The 14,448-nt window shown below is 40.6% G+C and overlaps 2 protein-coding genes across 5 annotated transcripts in view; both read right to left on the bottom strand.

Annotated features, from left to right (window-relative positions):
* The window catches only part of ccdc85cb (coiled-coil domain containing 85C, b), a 50,145-nt gene extending 45,705 nt beyond the window's left edge, over positions 1-4,440 (bottom strand). For 2 of the 4 annotated variants that reach the window (XM_039781283.1, XM_039781284.1), the window contains exon 1: positions 2,897-4,440. In XM_039781283.1, the coding sequence (XP_039637217.1) occupies positions 2,897-3,614 (718 nt within the window). In that variant the 5' untranslated portion in view covers positions 3,615-4,440. The remainder of the gene's footprint in view (positions 1-2,896) is intronic. The other 2 variants (XM_039781286.1, XM_039781285.1) reach the window with 2 other exon arrangements.
* Positions 4,441-6,570: 2,130 nt separating this feature from the next.
* LOC120546362 (cholesterol 24-hydroxylase-like) lies at positions 6,571-13,083 on the bottom strand. Its single transcript, XM_039781281.1, has 15 exons — positions 12,585-13,083; positions 12,430-12,507; positions 11,994-12,075; positions 11,692-11,762; positions 11,374-11,460; positions 11,050-11,188; positions 10,270-10,380; positions 10,022-10,184; positions 9,451-9,516; positions 9,023-9,095; positions 8,861-8,945; positions 8,118-8,228; positions 7,300-7,388; positions 7,097-7,163; positions 6,571-7,013 (listed from the first exon to the last, which is right to left on the bottom strand). The coding sequence occupies exons 1-15, from the start codon at positions 12,719-12,721 to the stop codon at positions 6,864-6,866; spliced, it is 1,509 nt and encodes a 502-aa protein (XP_039637215.1). The 5' UTR covers positions 12,722-13,083; the 3' UTR covers positions 6,571-6,863.
* Between the last annotated feature and the right edge of the window lie 1,365 nt (positions 13,084-14,448).

The raw sequence follows: 14,448 nt of genomic DNA, 5'->3' as shown, positions 1-14,448 counted from the left end.
CCCTGCTGTTCTTTTTTTTTTTTTATTATTTCTTCAGAACAGAAGCCATCGCTCTCCTTGCACATTACAACACACACCCTGTCCAAGTAAACATGCACACACACACAGCCTGTATCCCCAAAGGAAGAGGAGTGGAGGGGGGGGGGGTCCAGCCATGTCAACGCACAAGAAATTCAATTAAGCAGACAGCAGGATGTCTCTGAAAACCAAACTCTGTGCCCTCCAACAGTCCCCCACCACTCCACCCCCAAGCTTCCCAGCCAACCCCTCATCGCCGTTCAGCCACTCCCCCAATACCACCGAGACCCATTGAGGGCCCTTTCCTGGGCCCCCTTTTATACGCTCCTCTCCCAGGGCCTCTTTTGCCTCTAAAAGAGAAGGACTTCTAAATTTACATTCACCAAAAAGATGAAGATTATTTTTTATTTTTTTATTAAACTGACTGAAAATGTATGAAACAGAAGCCTCTAGCTCAACCAACTGGTCCGTTCTACTCTTGGGACACCAAACACATTCATCCTCCTCCTCTGTGTGTGTGTGTCTGGCAACCGGGCAGATGCTGTTCATTTAGCACTTGAGCGGCAATCCTCGAGCTTGTCTTCTAAATGCCCACGGGGAGGAGACTGACATTTGGACAGTATTAAATAAAGCCACTCTGAAGACCTCACCCCGCAGCCAGATCTGACCTCACAACATGGTCACTCCGCTCGGATTTCAAGAAGCCAAATCGAGTAAATCTGTGCTGGTGAAGATCGTTTTTTCTCGCCAGGCCTGCAGAGGCTAATGTCGACCTGCGAGCAATTCAGTTCATTTCCAAGCATTTCTCATTGAGGAGTGATGAAACACTTTTAGGTTAGGATCAGTGTGTAATATTGCTTTTTTTGTCGTTTTTAGCGATTGGCATGCCAACAATAGTTCTGTTTCTTACGGTTTGTAAGATTAGCGATGCTCAGCTTTGTTTAGGACTAGATAGCATCAATCTCATTACCAATGCATTGGTTTTAACAACGAAATAATAAACCTTCTCTCAAGTGAAGCAGGTCTTTCCAATGATGGCGTGCCATTGTGTGTGTGTGTGTGCGTATTTGAATTTGTGCTTTATTGTCAGCGATGAGCACGCAGAGCCAGAACCTCAGTGGCACATAATGTCACACACACATCAGAAAACAGAAACAACAGCTTAAGAGAGGTGCTGGGTCGCTGCAGGCACAATATTGATGTTACGTAATGACAGCCAAACACCGCCCCAAAATGTGTGCTTTGGCGTGCGAGTGTATCCGGATTAAGGGCTCCCTTCGGCTCTCACTAATGCTTGTTTCAATCCTTTTGTATTTGTTACCTTCACGGTTTTCACAGTGTACAATGTCTGGGAATGCCTGATAGATAAGATTTGACCTATGTGATCTCATTTGAAACTGCTTGCGTCGAGCTCCTATGTGCTGCTGCTGCCTAGTCCCTGTAAAATCGGGGATAAAAGAATAAGGATGATAATAAAGTTTCAACTGGGTGTGGGGTTTTTTTTTTCTCCCTTGAACCAGAATTTATTCCCCTCGCCAAACAGATCATGGCAAGTTATCAGCCCATGTGCTAGCTAAACGAGGCTTAGTGCCCTCCTGTTCCATCAGGGCATTTTCATCCCAGCTCCAAGCTTTCAGCCATGTATTTAGGTCTTAACACAGGGACATTGATTTCTGGTCTCGTGCCATGCATTTCAAATGGGCCCTAAGCAGACATGAGTGCTCTTCCACAACCAAAAAGGCAATGATAATCAGCGAATGACCCCCAACAACAACAAAAAGCAATTTGCTTGTGCCCCCCTTTAAAAGCTATCAAGATAAGTCCTCTTTCTTAAAAGGACCACAAGTGCAGTGACCTAAATCAGTGCAGACTCAAATGATGGGCTAGCGTGGGACTGAAAAGGCCACTTAAGGACACTCTGTGTGCATATGTGTATGTGTCATAATCACCCCAATCAAGACTTTACAGTGAGGTTAAGCCAAGGACCCCCCCCCATGTTAATCCTTCACAGCAATTTTGATCAGCATATGTTGTCAGTGCAATCACATGCAACACATCTTGACTGTATTATCTATGAGGAATGAAACCAGAGATATGCAGATCTATGTAATAGGCCAGCTGCATTAAAGGGCTGCACAATATATTGTCTTTTTATCGTCATCGCATTATCAACTTGTGCAATATTGCAAAAGGCTGCAACATATCGCACTAGACCCACAGGAGATTTTTTGTGTTAGTTGAAAGAAAATATCAGTAGAAAACTGCACATTAAAATGTAACTGCCACTTTTTTTAAGTGGTGCCTTTTATATTCAATTCAATGTCCAATTTGTTCAATAGAAGAATGTTGAAAATTATTTCCTTTTATTTGTTTTAAATTCAACGAGCAATTTGTTGTATTTTAGCGGAATACTGAAAGCAGCAGGAATGCAGAACTAGGTACACTTTAATATCGGTTGATTTATCGCAAGTAATATCGTTATTGTGATATTCAGCAACGCATATCGCATATTTTCCTCATTTTGTGCAGCCCTAAATATGTCTTTCGAGAGCTCAACCACAAAGTAGTACAATATATCTACATTATAATACTATCATGTCAAGAGGCAGGCCTCAAAAGGGCAACAACAACTTGTGTCTCTTATGTGGAGATCTTTTGAAGTCAGGGGTAGCCACATTTTTTGTCATTCACCCAAGCCCATGAAAGTAACTTTTGGCCACAAAGATGGAAATATAATCAAAAGGGCCATTTTCCCATGTTGTATGTAGTGTAAGGCCTGATTGGCTGGACTTTAGCATCTCTGTGTTAAGAGTGCCTGCAGAGTGTGACCAACAGGTGTGTTCCCACAGGTGGAGGGAGTGCATGTAGGCCTACTCACCATTAAGTCCATTGGGGATGCTTCTGTGGTGGTGAGGGGCTGACAGGTCATCCATGGACCTCCTCATGGTGGTGCCCAGCTTACTGTTCTCTGAGACGGGCTTGTGTATGTGGTTGTGATTGTGGTGATCGGGGCTCCCGGCACTACCTGTGCTGGACGTGCTACTCCCGTCCCCAACATCCCTGACCGTGCCGGTGCCGCCGTTCAGGTTGCTTAAACTGGACTGACTGTCTATGGAGCTCCTGGAGCCCGCTCCGTTCCTCTCCTCATCCAGCATGAGGATGATCTCCTTCAGCTCAGAGTTCTCCCTCAACACGTTGTCCTGGTTGGCCTCCAGCTCCTTCAGCTTCATCATGTAGGTGCCCACTTCCTTCCACATGGCGCTGGCAGTGTAGCGGCCGAAGCGCTGCCACTCCCGGGACAGCTTCTTGCCCTTCTGCCGGTCGTCGTCCAGGAAGCAGCAGAGCTCCCGGAGCTCGTGGTTGTCGTCCTGCAGCTTCTGGTTGATCTCCTTCAGGCTCCGGATTTCGTGCAGGTGCAGCTGCAGCCGCCGGTTGATGTCTTTCATCATGTTGCCGTGCTCGATCATCAAGTTCATTTTCTCGCCGTCGACCCTCCGCAATCTCCGGACCAGCTCCTCTTTGCTGCACCGCAGCATCTCCTCGTCCGTCAGCTGGCTCAGCTCATCCTTCGCTCCCTCGGACGGATTTTTAGCCATGGCTGTTTTCGCTCTGAGTAGCCTGTCGGTTCGTGTAAACGGCGCCTTGGGATAAAAACTGTCAAAAACTAATTTAACCAAGCCTCAGTTTGCTGGATTGCGTCAAAACACGAATACATTGTCCAAAATATGCAAGTACAGCCATGCCCTCCTCTTCAACAGGCCGATAGTGAAAAATAAAATATGAATGTGATGCTATGGCAACCCGCGCGTGAACTGAATGCCCTCACTAATCTTTGAGGGGAAAATGATTTATGAATTTCGGAAACAACTGCTGGTACTCACATTCCGCCACTAACGGAAACACGTGATTTTAAATCGATTAGCAGTAATTTCCAATCAGGTCCTGGTCCCCGGTGCCGAGTCCCGTCAGCACAACACACCGCGTCCCATCGCAATGTGCGCCGTGTCCTCTGGACATCGCTCCATTCAAACGATGATAAACAGAAAGAGCAACTAACTGGGAGGCAACGGTTAGCTAAACCCTAATTTGAGCTAAAAAAAAAAAAACACGACACTTCTGAAAGCCCACTTTTCTTTTCTTTTTTCTATTTTTTTTTTTACCGGCGGTGCTCTCTTGAACGCGTTTTACCGTCAACAACGCTCCTCGGATAAGCCTCTTTACTGAGGTGGTGGTGTGTTGCTGGTCGACGGATAGCTCATGCCTTTCCACTCAGCCAGCTCGGAATTGGCAGACAGGACCCCCTCCTTCTCGTCCAAACACTCGGGTTTGAAATCATTCAAGAGGATTTCGGCTAAGACGGCCAATCAAGACATGGCAGAGGAGTGGGCAGCAGGTAGGTGAATAGTGCGGCGGAGCCTTCACAGTGCGCAGGCTCAGCCCTCTTAAAGGAACAGTAACGAGCTCAGGACTGACTATGAAAAAATAATAACAATAGCACTGGAGAACGCCTATTTTAAAAAGTTATGTATTACAATGAACTGTATAAAATAATAAACACATATTTAAAGCGTTTTGTGTAGTATATATTTAGCTTTTACTTTTTACAAACTGCTCGACTGTTATTAGTAAAAGCTAGTTATTTTTTGTATTTGTTCATTTCTAAGCAAATAAACTTGTTGTTTAAGTAATTGGCCCAATTACTAATCGTTTCTAAATTAAAACTTTGACTTTAACAGCCCTTGTATGAAGATCAGCCTCTGACTAAACTGGTATTTTAATCCCCACTCAATAACTTGTATTACATCTAAAAAAAAAAGAAAGAAATGAAAAATCTCCTAAATTAAGCTAAGAGGAGTTGTAATGAATTTGTAGCTTAACAGGTGCTTTTTAGATTTATTTTTGCAAGGTCACACCGCCCCCGTGTGTACACTGTCAGTACCAGCGAGACACAGCAGGTTGAGTACATAAACAGCATGGAATAAAATCACACTGCCAGGCATTAAATTCATCATTACTTTATTGAAGTGCAAAACAAACAAAGTTATTTCATTTGTTTAAAAATGTTTTATTCAGCATAAATATCAGTGTTAAAGGCACAAAACAAGTTTAGAAGCTTAGTGGGTATAGAAGAGCAGTTACACACTGATATACAAAGGGCTAGTTACAGCAAATTCAACTGCTAATAAACAGAAGGAAAAGTGGTTAGTTTGTTTCCCCATAATGCGAATTAGTGGTCAGTAATAACAGATACAGAAAACTGTATGCCACAAGGGGCAATTCATCCTCATAACTGCATGTGGATATACTGTTTGTTTCATTACAGTTTTTCACGATCGCTATGACAATTTTTTCAATACTTTTAACAACTTTCCTAAACTGTTAACGCATCAACACACCTACAACACACGATTGGCAAAACAGTTAATTTCATGTTCAAAATCACACATTGTAAACTAAACTCCAACACTAATTTTCAAAATACAATAATTCACTAACACAATACACTACCAAAACAATGCAATCATGTCTCAAAATCAAATAATTCTTGCAAAACACTAACACATGTTCTCTCCCAACAGGAACATTTAGTCAATCATAGCACAATGTCATACAAAACACTAACATCCTATGGAATTACAGAAACTGCATTATTTTATATGTGTCAGTCAGGTCTGCCCTTATAGAATAGACAATAGTGATTGTATTGATCATAGATTGTGTTTTGCACTGCAGTTTCTCTTGAAGCCTCTCTACATTTTTTTTTTTGTTTAGTTAAATTTTTTTAAACAAGAATATTTTTGGGCTTTTCTGCCTTAAGTTGACAGGACTGCTAGTTGAGAAAGGGGAAAGACATTCAGTAAATCATCACAAGTCGGATTTGAACCCTGGATCTCTGCGTTGAGGAATAAACCTCCAAGTATATGTGCGCCTGCTCTACCCACTGAGCCAACCCGGCCACCATTTTGTTTCTTTTGCTGCAGAGATTCAATACAAAAAATGATTGACCCATCTCAGAGTAGCTTTACAGAATGTGGGTTTTTTGAAAAAAAAGGAGACAGAGACAGAATTGTCCTGGTACTCCTCTTCCTCTCCCTCGTGAAGGCATTTTTCTTATTTTCTGTGTTCATCTACAGTATATTGTTCAAATAGTTCCTCTTTTACTGTACTACCATATGATCATGCGATTGAAAGAACCTCAACACCTGAGTGTGTTTCCTAGAAGGGAATCAGCTATGATTGATCTATTTGCATAACTTCAATCAGCTGTTTCTCAATAAATGCATGTATAAAATGCAGGGGATATATTTGTGTTTCAATTTACAATATGATCAGCTGTTCACTTTGACTTTAGCCTATAAGTTAGGTTTAGAACATGATGTTATCTGTTCTGACATACAGTGTGAAAGCATTTGTAAATTTGGCAGTAAAGATCCATTGTTTTGCTTTTGGTGGAGCTTGTGTGTAAAAGAAGTTCAAGCATTTTAAATTTGTGTTAACTGTATGCATTTTGTGTCAAAGCAACAATAAATGTGTTAATTGTATAGCCTACACAGACAGATGTTGTGCTAACTGTGTTAAGAGTTTAGGAAAGTTGTTAAAAGTATTGAAAAAAGTGTCATAGCGATCGTAAAAAACTGTAAAACAAGCACTGATAATACTATGTTCTATATAAAGGCTAGACATTCACAGAAAAGTGATCAAACAACTCTGCAGCATAAGATGCTTTTGGCTAAGGCAGGAGTCCAAAGCTGCAGACAGTAAGCTGGTCTAAGTAACCCAAAAACCCATACACACCACGTGAACCATTTTTGTTTCTTCTCATGTTATACGACCCTGTAAGACATTTACTTGTTTTGATCCCTGTGTCTGACAGAGCACACCACTCCACTCTTTGGCCTGAGTGTGCCAGTGTCCATTATATCAAAGGTCTGTCCCGGGACAAGGGTGAAGTCAAACCTCTGGAGCAGCTTGGCCATCACCACTTTAGCCTCCATCTGCAATCGCACCAACACACACTGAGTTAACTTCATGCGTTGTTATGTTTTTGTGTGTGTTGACTATTAATGACATCACCCACCTGAGCAAAGTTCTGTCCTAGGCATGAGCGTGGGCCGAGGGCAAAGGGGAAGTAGCAATAATACGGCCTTGTAAAACAAATAAGAGACAGCATCACTAATGTACAATGGTTCCCTCCTTTAATCTGGGACAACGATCAGTGTTCTAAAATGTTAAGACTAAAAATAAAATGTGTAATTTTGTGAAAACTTGTATGGTACTTACTTGGGAGCATCTGGGTGAAATCTGTCTGGATCAAATGTCAGCGGGTCCTTGAAGAATTTCTCCATTCTCCCAGTCGCATGGGAGCTGAACTGAATTTCAAAACATTTTGATAGCACATCAATATTCACTGTCCCTCAGGTTGTGGCATGTTGATACATTTTGGGCAGCAAGATACTGTATGCCCTGTCTCCTTCTCTCAGGAGTATTTTTTAATTTTGAGAAGTCATTCAGCACTATAAAATCTGAGATTACAGAGTTGAACTTGTTAAAATGAATGTTCCTTGTGTTACTGGAGGTTTTATATTGTAGAAGAGGAGCTTTGTCTCAACCTCACCTGTCAAACAGTGACCACATGTTGTGTTTTCTTTTCGTTGCCATGATTTTTGTGTCTTCCTGTTTTGATTGCCAGTTTGTGGTCACTGAGCTTGTACTTGGTTAGGATATGTCTCTGCATTCTATCTCTGACAGTAGAGAGATATTCTGATAATTCATAATCTCTTGTGAGGGACAGATAACATTCTAATCTACTTTGGCTTTTAGTTTCTTCTTTCCAATGTTGCAGATAGATTTCTTTACATTGTGTTATAAGTTGCCTTAGTCTGATTGGTGTTTGGAGAACAGTGTTGTTGTGAGGCTGGTCAGAGTGTGTGTTTTCAGAGACCTTTTTTAATGATTTGTCAGTATTCTAAAAACAACTTTTATTGTGTGTGTTTTTTTTAAGTGATAGGTGCCATTATGCTTATGTACATGAATTAATAAAAAAACTAACTCTAAAACCTTTTGGGTTCTGACACACTTCCTGCTTTAGAAGTACTCACATAACATGAGACTCCTCGCGGTATGTGGATTCCATCGATGACAATGTCTTCCAGTATTTCACGAGATGTGCCTGGAGCTGTCGAGTACATCCTCAGAGTCTCTTTCAGCACCTGGGAGGAGGTAACAGTGTGATTTTGGGTCAATTTCTTAAAAAATTAAATGTATTTAAGTACATTTAAGTAGAATTACAGAGAGGAGGCAAATCTTGGTTTAGTTTTTCATATTGAAAACAAGAACACTAATTGTATAGGCCAGTGGTTCCCAACCTGGGGTCCGGGCACCCCCAGGGGGGGGCGGCAAAGATCACAGGGGGGGCGCAAGTCTTTATCTGGTTTGAGGTTGAGGTAAAAAAAAAAATTATTTGCACATTTTAAACAAATTATGATAATACACTAGAATATATAATGTATACAAAAGTCTGTATGAAAACTATATATTTTGTTGTATCCTCGTTTTTCCTGCCGCCACGGCATCACTATTTTATGAATGAAACATGGCGGACAAACGTAACAGTGCTGATAACTCCTCTGTATCAAAAAAAAAGGAAGGCTCTATCTTGAGAGTTACCTCAACTTCGGTTTCGGGGGGTGGGGGGGGGCCTCAGCTTTTCTTAGACATGAGTAGGGAGGGCGCCAAGGAAAAAAGGTTGGGAACCAATGGTATAGACTAACTTGAGAGTCAGTGATTCACAACGTGATTCAGTCCTAAAGAGCTAAACCATCTTTTCCCTAACTTCATGTACCTGTGAGAGGTAGACCAGTTGTCCCAGATCATCATAACTGATCTCCTGTTTCATCCCAACGACATCATCCACCTCTTTCTTCACTCTGAGAAAGAAAAACCCAACTGAAGAAACCAGTATTCAAAAGTGACAATGTGAAACTTTTTCATTTTTGGTTCTTACTTCTCCAGAATGTCAGGATGTCTCCCAAGTTCCATGATGCAAAAAGCCAGTTGATTAGCAGTTGTTTCTTGCCCTAAAATGTTAGAACATCACCTTCAAAACCCCAAAGTTGTGCTTAATCACAAGTTAACCACAGTTAATCACAAACACAATAAAACATAGGACTTAAATATAAGTGGTGGTGATGATAATAATAATACACAGACATAAGAGCATGTTTTTTTTTGAATAACTATGTCACTATACTTTAAAAGTAATATTTAACTCCCAATGTGTCCAGAATTCACACCTAAACTGGTGGATAGTTCCCATTCTAGGTAAGAGGGAAATATGTTTTATTGAAAGTGTCCCTTTAACATTGTTAGCTCCACAGCTTCAAGCTCCTTTCTGGATCATTCCACACATCAAAGCAGAGACAACAGACTCACCCGCAATGAAAAATGTCACAAAATTGTCCAACATCAACTCTTCGTCTTCTTTAGTCATGCTTTCCTCTGGAATAATAACAAAAGAAAAATGAACAAGTGAACCAATATACCTCGTTATCTTATCATGTAATCTGTAACATTAAAATCCATGTTGGACTGAAAGTTGAACTCATTAATACATGCATATTAACTGGCCTGTCCTATCTACTGTATCTGATTGTGAACAGGTAGTAGCTTAACACTGCACTTCTGCTCTGCAAATCTAATACTATGGAATGGTAATGATGCACGTGACATGTTGAGATAAAGATGTTTGTAGTTTACATGTAGTTCTACTTTTGTCATACTATTCTCCACAGTTTAAAATAAATAATCTGTTTTTAGGTTTAAACTTTCTTGGTATCTTCAGCGGACGCAGGTTTGATTCCGACCCACGGCCCTTTGCTGCATGTCATTCCCCCTCTCTCTCCCTTTCCTGTCTTCAGCTGTCCTGTCAAATTAAGGCTTAGAATGCACCAAAAAAATATCTTTATAAGTTCATTTTATCTAATCAAATCAAACTTTAGATAACCTTTGCCAGCTGTTTTGATGATCTGTGTGAGGATGTCCTTGGGGACGTCATCGCCGTTTTGCATGGCAGTCTTTCGGTCATTAATCCACTTAGCTCCAGTTGTGCGCAGCAGGCGGCAAGCTTCCCTCACTTTCTTAATGAATGGTCGGTTCTTCAGCTTGTACTGGAAATGCAAGATTTGACGATCGCAAACAGTTTATAATATCGTCACCACACAAACTCCTTACAAATTTGTAGTCAAGTCATACCTCATAGAAGATGTCTCTGGCTATGTAGAGCATCCCTTTCAGACATGTCTCGATGGCTTTAGGGAAAATTGATCTATCCTCCTGCAGGTCTAAATCCACTCCAAATGCAACCTGAGAGTTATCAAGAAAATAAGGTAGTTGCAACTTGATTATACCTTTTTCTTTTTTTTTTTTTATTTCGTCATAAGGTGGTGCTTTTGTGACATGCATTGACTGTAAATATTAATGGACAATGCATCCGGTTCGGCAAAGTGCTGCAAATGCGGAAGTGCCTTAAACCTGCATTCTATCGGAATTGGAAATCGTGCGGTTGGAAAAGGAGGTCGGTTTCTGTAGAAGTCTATGAGAAAGTGACCCACTTCTCACTTGATTCATTACCTCAGTAAACATTTTTATAATGAGTTTATGGTCTCAATCGCTAGTTTTAAGTCTTCTGCAACACAGAATGATGTTCATTTTTAGAATTATTGTCTCGTAGATTTTAAAATCGGCGATAAAGCAGGGGGTGTTTTAGGATGTGGCTATGATGTGATTGCTGGTTAAAGTGTGTAATGTGGCTCCTCCCTCACTCCTCCCTCTTGTCTAAAATCGTCACATCCGTAACCAGGATGGCTGCGCCCGTAACGGCAAACTTGACGACGGATAGAAGATCTCCACAAACCAATGGGTGACATCACACATGCTCTGTCCATTAATATTAACAGCCTATGGTCACATGCAAGAAAAACTTTTTGGATCATTACTGCTGTGGAAGATGTAAAACAGACTATAGCACAATACCTTAGCAATAACATCAAGGGTAAAAGAGTTCATGAGGTGGAGCATGCTGGCCTCTGTCATGTTATCAGCGACATCTGTAAGTGTAGTCATCAGTTTCTCTGCCCTCTCGTTGAAGGTGCCGGTTAGACCTCTCAAATACCTGGAAGTGTAGTAGTTTTAGACAGTGGACTAGCAGGACATACAATTGGACAATGTTCTCCAAAAGAATAAAGAGCAAAAGATACCCACAATCTAAACAGAATATACAATGATTGCAAACACTGGATATAAAATGAAGGTTGAGCAGATAGTTGATTCCATCTTTGTGATTATTAAATAACTCACAAGCTGCTGAACGCAGGGTCCATGATCCGCCGCTGTTTATACCACTTCTCATGATCTCTTGCTGTTACCAGGCCATTACCTAGGAACCTTGAAAAGAGACGTGGAACACAGGACATTCAAAATAGCTAAAGAAGGTTGTAAATGATTCGGCATAACAAAACAGTAAAGGGAACCAAACAAAAGTGGGCTGATAATACTCACATACAGAAAACATAAGTTGTTGTCAGTTCAGAAATTTAACATATTGACAGTATCACAGATTACACTGTTATGAAAAAGTATGAAAAGTATAACTAATCTGATGGTCTGACAAATTACCTTTGACCAAACAGGTTGAAGATTTTGCTGTAGAATCTATCTTTTGGATACTTTGGGGACATCAGGATCTCCTGAAACAGAGCCAATCACAAGAGGGAACATTGAAAGGCAAGGTGTTTTTAATGTTAATATTATCAAGATATTACTTATCCATTTTTACCCAAAAGGACAATAGTTGGCACTGTAGGGACTTTTTTTTTTTACCAAAGCAGGACTAGCTGTCTTTATGCACACATTTACACTGTTTGTTGTGCAATGCTTATGCAACATGATGGTTATATGTAAGGTGCTGTGTTTATTACCTTGGTCGCTTTTGGGCAGGTCACAATGAGCGCAACGTAATGCAGAATATTTATTCTGCAAACAGGCCCATATGTCTCGGCCCTGTAAATGACGTCATATTATCGTTATTACAGGTAATTAAGCACTATAGTTTACATCACATCCGTCTTTCACCAGAATATCCGAAAATCGAATGCAAAAACTCTGAACCAACACTGTCAAGTCAGGTCCCAGGTACCATTATAGAATAGATATGAGATGTAATTCTGACTTGCTAACACCGCGATAGAAACACATGACAGCCATTTTACCTGGCTCAAGTTTTAGACAAGACTTTTAGACCATTTTGTTTTATATCTGGTACACGGGGCCTGCATGGCGTTTGTTCTGTGTTATTCATAATATACATAACCTACTTTTGCCTTAAGCAAATGCATGAAACATAACTGCGCTTACCATTCCAGAAACAAGTCGTGAATGATGTCGCCTTTTTTCATTAACCTTAAAAAGGTTGGTGAATGTCCAAAGAGAAAACTGTGGGCGAAAAACAAACAACGTTAGCGATAGAATCAACTTAACGATAAACCACCATGCACTTTACGTTAACTTACTTGTCTCTCGGTGGTCCGGGTATGTGGTCATATTTCGTATGAATGTGTTTAACATATAAGCAATAACCAAAGGATATGACAATCAGAAAGAGCAGAAACAAAGCAGTCCAGCTCAAAAATACATGGAAAACTGGCATTTTGGTAACTCAAGCTCAATAGACTGTAACGTTAGACCGCCAGAAAGCTAGTCCAAAGTTATTAGACTCGTTCGTGAAGTAGTTCAATAACTGCGGCAAAACAACTTCCGGAACACCTTTCACACCTTCAAAGTTGTATTGTTCTAATAATAGTGCTAGTTCGGGCACGGCATAGCTCAGTGTTTAGAGCACTGGTCTTATAAACCGGGGGTTGCTGCTGTGCCACCAAGAGGAGAGAGACCCACTTCTTCTTTTGTTTATCCAGGAATGAGGGACGTCCTGACAGGCTGGCTTTTCATTTACAGTACATAGCTGAGAAGTCCCCCTGTGGCTCTTTCTCGACCTATCCTGTGTGTATCTAAGAGTGTGTGTGTGTGTGTGTGTGTGTGTGTGTGTGTGTGTGTGTGTGTGTGTGTGTGTGTGTGTGTGTGTGTGTGTGTGTGTGTGTGTGTGTGTTTTTCCTCCATTATCTGTGTTACCCATTGTCGCATATAAAAAGTGTTACCAGCCGACCTCCCATAGGCGGACAGGGTGTTGGGAAACGCAAACCAGATAGTGCAAGTCGAGCCTGCGCCGTGATCCGGGGAAACTGTCAAACTAAATACTTGACTCGGTCTCAACGTTGAGGATGAATAAAAAAGTTTAAAAAAATTAAATAAAATAAAAAACGAACTAATTTTAAAGAATTAAAATGTTAACAAACCCTGATTAAGTTAATGGCCGAAAATGTAAAGTGTCCATGACATGAAAGAAAATGTAAAGTGTCCAATAACTAAAGCGCATTATGTGTCAGCATTTGCCTTGGAACAGTTCAAGCCTTTCCACTCAGCCAGCTCAGAATTAGCAGACAGGACCTAGAGCCAAAGAGATATAAAGGACCCCCTCCTTCTCGTCCAAACACTCTGTTTTGAAATCATTCAAGAGGATTTCGGCCAAGACGGCCAATCAAGACATGGCAGAGGAGTGGGCAGCAGGTAGGTGAATAGTGCGGCGGAGCCTCACAGTGCGCAGGCTCAGCCCTCTTAAAGGAACAGTAACGAGTTCAGGAATGAGAAAAACACATTTTTCTTTAAAAAAAATAACAAAGAGCACTGGAGAACGCCTATTTTAAACAGTAATGTATTACCATGAACTGCATAAAATAATAAACACATATTTAAAGCGTTTTGTGTAGAATATTTAGCTTTTACTTTTTACAAACTGTTCGACTGTTATTAGTAAAGGCTATAGTTATTTTTTGTATTTGTTCATTTCTAAGCAAATAAACTGTTGTTTAAGTAATTGGCCCAATTACCAATCGTTTCTAAATTAAAACTTTGACTTTAACAGCCCTTGTATGAAGATCAGCCTCTGACTAAACTGTGATTCCCCACTCAATAACGTGTATTACATCTAAAAAAGCTAAGAAGAGTTCTAATGAATTTGTAGCTTAACAGGTGCTTTTCAGATTTCTTTTTGCAAGGTCACACCGCCCCCGTGTGTACACTGTCAGTACCAGCGAGACACAGCAGGTTGAGTACATAAACAGCATGGAATAAAATCACATTGTCAGGCATTAAATTAATCATTAGTTTATTGAAGTGCAAAACAAACAAAGTTATTTCTGCAGCAGAAAAAAAACATCTGTATGTGTACAAAACCAATAAAGCTGAATCTAAAAAAACTATAATGTGTCAAATGGTTATATTATTTTCATTAGTTTAGAAATGTTTAATTCATCATTTGTA

This window comes from Perca fluviatilis, chromosome 18 (assembly GCF_010015445.1).
Source record: "Perca fluviatilis chromosome 18, GENO_Pfluv_1.0, whole genome shotgun sequence".
Lineage (NCBI taxonomy): Eukaryota > Metazoa > Chordata > Actinopteri > Perciformes > Percidae > Perca > Perca fluviatilis.
The sequence above is the reverse complement of the archived record's forward strand: the minus strand, read 5'-3'. Positions and strand labels throughout refer to the sequence as shown.

Bases quoted from the DNA above. Each gene is read 5' to 3' on its own strand.
- LOC120546362 (XM_039781281.1), bottom strand. From the start codon at position 12,721: ATGCCAGTTTTCCATGTATTTTTGAGCTGGACTGCTTTGTTTCTGCTC. The intron at 7,164-7,299 runs GTAAGTACCATA...TTGTTTTACAAG, and splicing joins TTTCACCCAGATGCTCCCAA to GCCGTATTATTGCTACTTCC. The intron at 7,014-7,096 runs GTGGGTGATGTC...GTGCGATTGCAG, and splicing joins TAGGACAGAACTTTGCTCAG to ATGGAGGCTAAAGTGGTGAT.